General features: G+C 36.5%; 2 protein-coding genes across 2 annotated transcripts; both read right to left on the reverse strand.

Moving 5' to 3' along the window:
* Positions 1–310: 310 nt before the first annotated feature.
* On the reverse strand, positions 311–3619 carry LOC306990302 (uncharacterized protein). The gene is made up of 3 exons (XM_079596969.1): positions 2841–3619; positions 1975–2095; positions 311–1804 (listed from the first exon to the last, which is right to left on the reverse strand). The coding sequence occupies exons 1-3, from the start codon at positions 3389–3391 to the stop codon at positions 1073–1075; spliced, it is 1404 nt and encodes a 467-aa protein (XP_079453095.1). The 5' UTR covers positions 3392–3619; the 3' UTR covers positions 311–1072.
* Positions 3620–6262: 2643 nt separating this feature from the next.
* Positions 6263–9929, reverse strand: LOC306990490 (solute carrier family 46 member 2). Its single transcript, XM_079597381.1, has 5 exons — positions 9868–9929; positions 7613–8577; positions 6893–6976; positions 6563–6719; positions 6263–6464 (listed from the first exon to the last, which is right to left on the reverse strand). Exons 2-5 carry the CDS (start codon positions 8562–8564, stop codon positions 6434–6436), a joined length of 1224 nt encoding a protein of 407 aa, XP_079453507.1. The 5' UTR covers positions 8565–8577; positions 9868–9929; the 3' UTR covers positions 6263–6433.
* Between the last annotated feature and the right edge of the window lie 35 nt (positions 9930–9964).

Below are 9964 nucleotides of genomic sequence, written 5' to 3' on the forward strand. Positions count from 1 at the left end.
AGGTAGCTAAATGAACCATCACATGATCTGGCCAGGTAAAAAATAGGCCAGACCAGAGGCCTAGCAATCAGTAAGCCTTTACATTACAGTGGTGTACAAGATAAGCTTTATAAAGGTATTTATATTTATAGAAACATTTATTTATAATTACGTGTTTATGAAAAAGTTAAAGGGATAGTTCACCCAAAAATGAAAATTCAGTTGATGGGCCACATTTACTTCCATAGTATTTAGTTTTTGTCCATACTATGGAAGTCAATGGGGCCCATCAACTTTTTGGTAAGCCATATTCTTCAAAATATCTTCTTTTGTGTTCAGCAGAAGAAATACATTCATACAGGTTTGAACAACTTGAGTCATTTTTGGGTGAACTATCGCTTTAAGTGTTACATGTTTATATCAGAGTGGTACACAGGAAAAGTTTTATACATTTATTTATATTTACATTACAATGGTGTCAAGGACACACATTAAAGCTATTTACATTTACATTGATCTATATTAATGCAGTGTTTCTGTAAACATAACTTTATAAAGCTTTTCCTGTAAACTGGAATACATGCAAATATAAATAACTTTGATTCCATGTTTCTGTACTTGCGTTATTTATATTAACATGTTTCCATTTCAGGTGTACAGGAAACACATTATAAAGTTATTTATAGGTTTACAGAAACATTGCATAAAATTTATATACCGGTATACATTGTGTTTACATTTATTCAGTTGTTTCAATAAACAATAATAACTTTATACAGCTTTCCTGTACACCACTATAAAAGTGTAAATAACTTTGTTTCTGTATTTAAGTTATTTTTACGTTTACATTACAGTGATGTACAGGAAAGGCTTAACAAAGTTATTCACACATTTACAGAAACAATGTAAATTAATTTAAATTAACACAATTAATTAATAATTTTGTTTGCATGCCACTGTAAAGTTGTTTATGTTTACAGAAACATTAGAAACACTGTATCAGAGTTTTTAATATTGACATGTTTAAACTTTACATTTATCTAGTTACATTAATCCTTTGATCTAATCCCCAACACAGAGTTTTGTCTAGTCTTTAATCCTTTGCCCATGCTTGTAACAAAGGGCCATTCTGGTAGTTTGTAAGGAGACAAGCAACAGTGTATAGCTGGTTGATGGTCCTGATGTTGGAGAGACGGATGACTGTATCAAACAGCTGGTGTTGCCTCGCTCTGCAGATGAGGAGCTCAAGGTAGGCCCTCAGCTGAGCAATAGATTGAGTCTCTTTAGCTGGAAACTCTTCCTGCTTGAACAGGTAAGCAGGTCTGTAGACTTTGCATGGGCCACAGTCATCTACAAAAAAACCTTTGTCGACCATAATGGCCATTCCAGGTTTCAGGAGCGACTCAATCCCAGACTGCTTCAGAAGTTCATTGTCACTGACAGATCCTGCACACAAGGACGACACAAAAGTGACTGCGCCATGCGGTGCTATGCCAATCAACCCCTTGAAGGAGCATTGGGACTCTTCACCTTGAAGCCGGAGAGAGGACGGTGTTCGGCAACGCAGCTCTGCGCAGTCAATCACTACTTGTGTGTCTGGGTAGTCTTTGAATTCCTTTGGCATTTGAGCCTTGACCGCCTCCTCAGACATCCAGATGCACACAGATCCAAGAATGGTGTAGAGAAAATTGGCCCATTTTGTAATTATTTGACTCGCGGTGGACCGATGGATGTTGAATCTGTGGCCCAGATCCCTCTTTGTTAGCCCAATCGAGAGATGGACCATGAAGAGAAAAAACTCATCTACGGGCTGCAGGGACTGATACTGTTAAAAGAACAAAATTGGAGAAGTGTATGTTTATATAGAGAAAGTAACATTAGAAACAATAAAAAAAAATCTATTTCCACTTTCTATTCTCACATGTATTTAATATATAGCATAATAAATGATAGATTATAAATGATACTTATAAATTGCATAAAGTAATTATTTACAGATGCACTGTCGGATGCTCCATCTTCACTCTTTGTTGTTGCTCTGGTCAAACGAAGCATGTTGAGGGATGCAGGCTCTATCAGACTCCAGAACGCCATCAAGTGGTTGTAAGTCGCAAACCTACACGAGATGTGGGACATGTTTGAGATAATACAGCCTACACCAACAAATGTAATGCTCAACCTAGAGTTGTAGCTTACTTTTTGTTAAGAGCAAAATATAAGGCTTTATGAACTATACATCCTTGTGAAAAATCAATTTAAATCAATTTTAGGTAAATTACTCCAAAAAAGTAATTAATTTCAGCTACTAGCCTATGTCTTAAAAAGTGTGACCAATAAAATGGTACAGTTAAAAAATACAGAAGTAGACATGAAACTACTCTTTTAAAGTTTTGAAATATATAATATAAAAATGCAAATAAACTATTCTTGAACTGACCAAAGTATTTAAAGGGAGAAGCTTACATTAAAAACATACATTTTAATATTAGGCTTTAAATTGTGATGTTACAAAATATAATTGTTTTATATAGAATTATTATATAGTCTATAAAGCATTTAATGCATCAAAACTGTAAATTACAGAAAAATTAAGGGCAATCCCTTACTTTACTTTTATTAAGGGATAAGTAATTAAATTAGTGATTAAGTTATACAAACACTGTATGTCATTAAAGTGTACTCTTTAAGAAAAGTGGCATCATTTTGTATCATTATGCAAACGGTTTTTTGTAAACTGTAAGTGCAAGTGCAGCAAGCGAACTTCTTTTATGTATTATTAAAAACCAAAAGAGTAGTTTTAGTTTCAGACGACCAATGTGTAGGCTATGTTATACTCATACTGTTTACGGTTTAGAGCTTACCTAGTGTAAAACCTTATGTCATCGTCAGATGCAGCAAATCGCCCTAAACAAAATCTCTGAAGGACAGTCAACTCTTCCAGCTGTCTCCTCAGGCTCTCCACCTGCTTTCGGAGAACTTCGTTCTGATCCACAGCCAGATTAACCTGGACTGGAGATGAGCAATAATCATGATCCTGATGCGGTAAGTCCGTAGACACGCGAAAAACTTTCCTCTTCTTCCGTAAATCTGTGCGCTTTGGAGTGGAATCGTTCCTCGGGAACACCGTGGGCACAGCGCCCTTCTTCAGCAGCCGGCGTGCTATAGGACTCGACGGCTCAATCAAATCATCACTCTTGAAGTGACGACTGCAGACTCTTGTATTCGGAGTCGGGGTCAAATCCTCACGCCCGAGATTGAGAAGCCACTTTTTCCGTATTTCGTCGTCCAAAGGGAAACTATGGAAACTTATCACAGAATTAAACCTTGAGGACATTTTACAGAACGGGACACAACAATATCGAGATGATCCGCCACCTTCACGCTGAAGGTATTTAAAGCTTTTTGAGCTCATTAGTAAAATTAGGCTATATATTTTAAAACAACATATATTAAAAGTGCATGTTAATAATATTATAATGATATATCAATCTGTTTGTGATCGATAGTTAACTGAAATATGTCAGAGTTTACTACTAGCCTACTACCACCACAGTTTGTTATCAGCAGCCAGTGAGTGAGTGACTATACCGGAAGCTCGAGTAGACACTGAAAGTTTAGCGGAAATACGTAGGCAGTAGGCAAATGGCAAGCCGATTTAACATTTAAACCATTTAATCCCACATTTTTCCCAGAGATATGCATTTTTATGCTATTTGTAAGGAAATTAAACAATCATGTCAATTAATAATAATAATTGAAAAATGGGTTTTATGTCTGGTCACGTGACAGGGAGTCGAGGTCTATGGTGTTAATGCATTTACAAATTGACAAACCTCCAGCAATTAGTTTTAAAGACTGGTTTAAATAGTTTAAATTAGTGTTTTATTACATTAACAAAGAAATATTATCCCCTTTCACACAAAAACCCCGGTAATTAGGCTACCAGAATTACTTTTCTGGTAAATACACAAATATGCTGTTCACACGGCATTCTGGCTTTTTACCGGTAAGACACCATTCACACTTTAGCACCAAAAATACCGGGTAAATTCTGTGATCTTACGTTGTAAGAACTTTATGATTGGCCCAAAGCAGACTTCTTACGTCAACGCCATCTGACTTAGTATGTGATCATGTGATCATTCTGCGTTCACACAGAGCACATTACTGGTAATTTACAGGTAATGTTACAACTTACCTTACTGGTAAATTGCCATATGGCATGTTTGTTAAAACATTTACAGTAGGAAGTGACATAAGCAATAGGAGCAGATGACTCACAAGAAAATAACTATCAGAAAAGTATTAACTTTCTATTCTGTTTCAACAGATGAGAATATTCTCATTTCCTTTGTTAAAGAAAAAACGCTCTATGACTCCTCTGTCTGTCATTACAGTCAATCCGGTTTAACAGCTTGGCGAACCAACAATGGGTGACTATAACCCAGCAGACTGTGATGAGGTGCATCATTCTTTCTTTTGAAGGGGTTGGGAAGTTAGTGTTTTTGATTAAAGATTACAAGGGCTCATGAATAAAAAAAAAAAAGAATTATGTGCATGGATAAATTATAATAAACACTGACAGCTATAAAACAATATTTTTGATTTGAATCATCTCACAGTAGGATTACAGAGATATATCTAATTATTATTCTGACCTCTGATATTACTCATCAAAATACAATTGAAACTAAAATATCCATGAATAAAATCAAACCAAAGTTTTCTATACTAATTCTGCTTGCCATAGTAAGTCGTGCATAGACGATTGGGTGACACCTTGTGGCAGCTGTTGGACATTACAAAATAAAACACACCTGAACCAAAACATAAATTGAATTTGGAGAAAAAAACTTTATTAGTGAACTGCAGAACCCCATACTCATGCTGTTAAAATATAGCCAACTTGGGAAAAGCATGACTAAGCAGCCAACCAAAGAGCAACAGGCTCTTTAAATGAGGTTTATTGAGAACAACCCATACAGGAAGCACAGACTATTTATTGTAACAATATACACCATCTGTAATGCTGTTCTCTAACAATAGAATAATTTAATTAACAATATATATATCCAATAGAAATATATGGAGGGTTATATAGAAAGTGTTGGTTCACCCTAAAATGAAAATGAATAATTTTCTCATCCTGGTTATGTTCTAATACCGAATGCCCTTCTTTCTTTTTCAGACCACAAAAGGCTTGTGCTCGTCCATATAATGACAGTGAATAGTGACCAGGTAAAGAAGTTATAGTGTTCACATCTGGCAAGCTGTCATTCTGACAGCTGAGTTCCGGTCCGGAGATATTCAACTCACAGCATAATTAAAGCACACAGATCATTTTTGGGGGGATTTCTAGGTATAGCATTTTTGTCGGGTTTTTATTCATCTTCATTTCAAATAACTTTTGTGCTTTTTCTGGGCGAGTCAGATTGAACTGTGGAACTAATAGAGTCTCATGAACACGCACGTCACATATAGCATTTTTTTTTTTTCAAACCCTCGTATACCCCAAAACACGTTGGATATACAACATGTGTTGCATGGTATTATTCTCTGATACTTTTGCATCTTTTATTAAAGGTTGACTGCCATATGGACGAGCACGAGTGGGATTTTTTAAAATTTCTCCTTTTGTGGTCTTAAAAAGAAAGAACAGCATACAGTATAAGAACAACACCACGGTGAGTAAATGTTAACTGAAAGGAATTGTTCACTTAAAAATATGATAAAATTATATTTCAATGCTTTTGTGTTTGCATTCCATCAGACACTCGTGTTGTCTTTCAAAAGTGTAACATTCCCCAAGAAACGTTGCATTTGTTCACCTTTGCGTTCTCTCACCAAAGTTTTGCATCCGCATGAAACTTTGCATTCACTTGCAAAAGCACTGAAATAGAAATGTTCTTCACATGCCTTAAAGGGATAGTTCAACCTAAAATGTAAAAAAAAAAAAATTGAAGGAATATTTCACTTAAAAATTTTAATTCTGTCATCATTTACTAAATTACTCACACTCAAGTTGTTTCAAACCTGTATGAATTTCTTTCTTCTGCTGAACACAAAGGAATATATTTTGAAGAATGTCAGTAACCAAACAGTTAACTGGTCCCATTGACTTCCATTGTATTTTTTTCCTACTATGGAAGTTAATTAGGCCTTTGGTTACTGACATTCTTCAAAATATATTCCTTTGTGTTCAGCAGAAGAAAGAAATTCATACAGGTTTGAAACAACTTGAGGGTGAGTATATGATGACAGAATTTAAATTTTTAAGTGAACTATTCCTTCAATTTTGTGTACATTTTAGAACACAAAATTTATGTGAATGAATGCAAAGTGTCTGATGGAATGCAAACGCAAAAGCATTGAAATATAATTTTATCATATATTTTCAATCACCATATCTCATTAGGGGCTCAAAAAGAATTACAACAGACACATTTTCATGTTCTCATGTTCCATGTTCTCTGCCACTTAGATAACTGAAAAACAAAACAAGTAGCTGTTACTACGCATATTCTGAGAAGAAACCACCCAAAAACGTTTTGCTGTTGTTTTTTTTAACGGTAGATTTACTTACATGATCGGGACGGCACTAATGTAACTAATGCCACATGAGAGGAGGAAGCAGAAGCCACTGAACCAGCCGAGAGTTAGTGGGTAAATGGAGGTGAAAAAGACATTAGACAAGAGGTCGGTCACAGCCAGAACCAGCTGGAGCAGCCCAAAGACTCGCCCTGCCAAGAGAAACAGCAGAGGTCTCTCATGAAGTGTCAAATAACATGCATCATGACCTCAAATATATGACTTGTACTTAGATGAAGCACATTCTAAGCAACTTCCATAATGGCCTGCTATAATATTTTCTTCTCTGTTTTTAGTTTTTGTTTCTGTGCAGTTGTGACTTTACCATATTGCTGAGGAGGCAGATTCTTGGACAGCATTGCTCGCAGTGTTGGCATGGGAACGCAGGCGAACATCATGATTCCTCTAGCTGTATAAAACAACACATCTCAATGCAGAAACACAACGATGATTTTTTATATTGCACAGTATATCAGTCATGTTGGACTAATGACACCTAGCATAGATGCAGCGTCACGGACATGTAAATCTTTTGCCCTCTTGCAAAATTCGCAATTGCGTAGATTCCTATTGAAATTACTAGATTTCGCCTGAAAAAATTCGCTAAACTGATCTTTAAACTCCTAACTCATTGTCCACAGCACTATTCAAAGGTCCCATTTTTTTTCTGTTGTTTGCTGGATTGTCCAATTTCTACCTGATAACATATTTTAGAGCTTGGCATAACTTTTTTTATATTACTCAGTATAAACATGCTCATGGAGTTATAAGATTTTATTAATTTACATGACAATTTATGATTATATTTTGAAGAATATGTGTTACCAAACACTTGATGAACCTCATTGACTTCCATAATATTTTTTTCCCCCTCCATACTATGGAAGGCAATGGGGCCCATCAACTGTTTGGTTACCGAGATTCTTCAAAATATCTTCTTTTGTGAAAGAAATTCATAAAGGTTTGGAACAACTTAAGAGTGATTAAATGATTTTCATTTGAAATTTTTATTTTTGGGTGAACTACCCCTTTAATACCAACTTACCCAGGAAGTAGACCCAGCTTTCTAATGCAAATGTCATGATCGCCATCCCTGTGCAGTTGGACACAATACCCAGAAGAGTGAGGGCTGTGTCCCCCAACACATTGAACAGAATCACAACCCCTATGAAGCTACTGAGGTACATGGCACTGGTGGCGGCCCTGCCATATCCTGCCCACACCGAATCCCAGCTCAGAGGGGGCTTCAGTACATACAGCTGGAGCACATTTTCTGCCCCGATCACGCCTAACATGAACAGCACCATGGCCGTCATCAGCATCCCTATGGAGACTCGATCCATCGTGTTCCCACTTTCGGATTCAGTCAGCAACGGCTCTCCCTCGGATTGAGAACATCTCAAGTCAGAGAAGGCAAACACCGTGTACAGTAGTGCCACAACGCTGACAAGAATTGCTGTTAGGAGGAGAATTGACGGTCCCATCTGGTACAGATATCCAGACAGGAGACCTCCCACAACCCCTGCGACCCCAAAACAGAAGTCCACGATGTTGAGTTTAAGAGTGCGTTTGCACTGCTTCGAACTCAGAGACGCCAGGGCAGCCACCCCGGCCCAGAACATTGGCCCGCCTCCACTCAAACCATGGAGCAAAGAGCCCAAGTACAGAAACTCCAGAGGAACATCACTGTACATGAAGATGACAAGCATAAACATGCCCAAAACTGAACCCATTTGAGAGGCCACCAGGAAGACTTTAGGTCCATGACGGTCTGCCATGCGGCTCAGTGGTATAATGGACAACATGGCCGCCACTGAGGATAACACACTCTGAATAAGAAGAAAGCGCGAGGATAACGCCTGTGCTTGATCACTGTCTCCTCGTGTTGCCCTCAGCGACTGGTTGTACACAGTCTGCGTGAGGGCCATCTCAAAGAAGGACGTCCCCAGTCTATTGATGACAACCACTGGCTCCACTAAAGTCAGAATGGCCCCCATTTGATTGGCAGACCTTTAAGACAAAAGATAAGCCTTATATTTATTAGTGCTGTCAATCTATTTAAAAACAAAAAATTAACTAATAACGACAAATTTTCTAATTAATCATGAATAATCAAGTTTTTTTTGTCTCAAAATTCTACAAATTAAATGAGCAATCATAGCAATTCAACATTACATTATAATTGAAAGCCATCATTTTTAACATTAGATAGGCTTTAAAAATATAACAACTTTTAATTTAATTTAACTTAATCTTCACATAAAACCATTATAATGTCACATTTAGTTATTGCTTTTGGTGTTTTTGACCCATGTAACCTTAATTAACCTTAATAAATATGTTATGACATCAACATTTTATATATATTTACATTACATTTTACATTTATGCATTTGGCAGACGCTTTTATCCAAAGCGGCATTTCAAGGGACACATTTACATTCTTATCAGTTCTTTTACCAGTGAAAATTCTCGGTTCCAATTTTTAGGCACAAACTACTATAAAGTATTTTTTTTTTAAAGACAAGAAAACAGTAATAAAATATGAATGCATAAACAAATTACAAGCAATAGCACAAACTAGTGGAGTAAAGTTTGTGAACAAACGTTGATGTTTGAAAAGCTTGAAGCAGTTTAAGTTGCTAGGGTGTTCTGAATGATTGCTAGGTAGTTGCTAGGGTGTTCTGGATGGTTGCTAAGTGCCTGCACTCAGAGAAGTAACACGTACCATGTGACGGCGATACTAAGTGCAAGCGCTTATATTTTTGTTATTGGTTCAGCCTTGTCATGTACTCCGGTCAGTGTTTTTTTTATGACTTCTCTGTAAGCGTCTCATTTTACTAGAACTTTCACTAACATTGTGTGTGTGTGTGTCTGTGTGTATGTATACCAAATATTCTCAAGTCAAATATTTACAGTTTTTTTTAGCAAGTAAAAAGGCCACTTTTAGTAACTGTAAAATGTAAAAAATAAACTTCCAGTTAAAGACACCTTGAGAAATATTCACTGTACTAAAAAAATGTGACAGCTAGCCCCAGTCTTTCCATATTATTGACATTAATGTTGCATGGAAATAAATAGAAAGAGAACAACAGTACAAGCTGATGTAGGCCTATGTTGTCTTCAAATTAAGATCGATCATCTTCTAAATCAAAATTATAAATGCTGCATAAAATATGTCATCTGATTATACACACAATAGCAGAGGTTATGCAATTACACTCATGCATTTAAATGCTGGTACAGGCTAATATGAAAATTGATGTTAATATACAGAAAAAAATCGAATGATATACTCACAGGATTTTATCCACTGGAAATGGATTTTAATTGATGTGAAAGCGTGGAAAGCCCCGCTTGGCATTGAACAGTTTAAATCAGGATAGAAGCTGTGTGA

The sequence above is a fragment of the Phoxinus phoxinus genome, assembly GCF_949152265.1.
Source record: "Phoxinus phoxinus genome assembly, chromosome: 22".
Taxonomy (NCBI): domain Eukaryota; kingdom Metazoa; phylum Chordata; class Actinopteri; order Cypriniformes; family Leuciscidae; genus Phoxinus; species Phoxinus phoxinus.

What these genes read in the sequence shown, in the direction of transcription:
- LOC306990302 (XM_079596969.1), bottom strand. Translation starts at nt 3,391, where the DNA reads ATGAGCTCAAAAAGCTTTAAATACCTTCAGCGTGAAGGTGGCGGATCA. An exon ending in GACATAAGGTTTTACACTAG is followed by an intron (nt 2,096 to 2,840) that starts GTAAGCTCTAAA and finishes CATCTCGTGTAG; the next exon opens with GTTTGCGACTTACAACCACT. An exon ending in GAGCATCCGACAGTGCATCT is followed by an intron (nt 1,805 to 1,974) that starts GTAAATAATTAC and finishes TTCTTTTAACAG; the next exon opens with TATCAGTCCCTGCAGCCCGT.
- LOC306990490 (XM_079597381.1), bottom strand. Translation starts at nt 8,564, where the DNA reads ATGGGGGCCATTCTGACTTTAGTGGAGCCAGTGGTTGTCATCAATAGA. An exon ending in AAGCTGGGTCTACTTCCTGG is followed by an intron (nt 6,977 to 7,612) that starts GTAAGTTGGTAT and finishes TGTTTTATACAG; the next exon opens with CTAGAGGAATCATGATGTTC. An exon ending in ATTAGTGCCGTCCCGATCAT is followed by an intron (nt 6,465 to 6,562) that starts GTAAGTAAATCT and finishes TTTGTTTTTCAG; the next exon opens with TTATCTAAGTGGCAGAGAAC.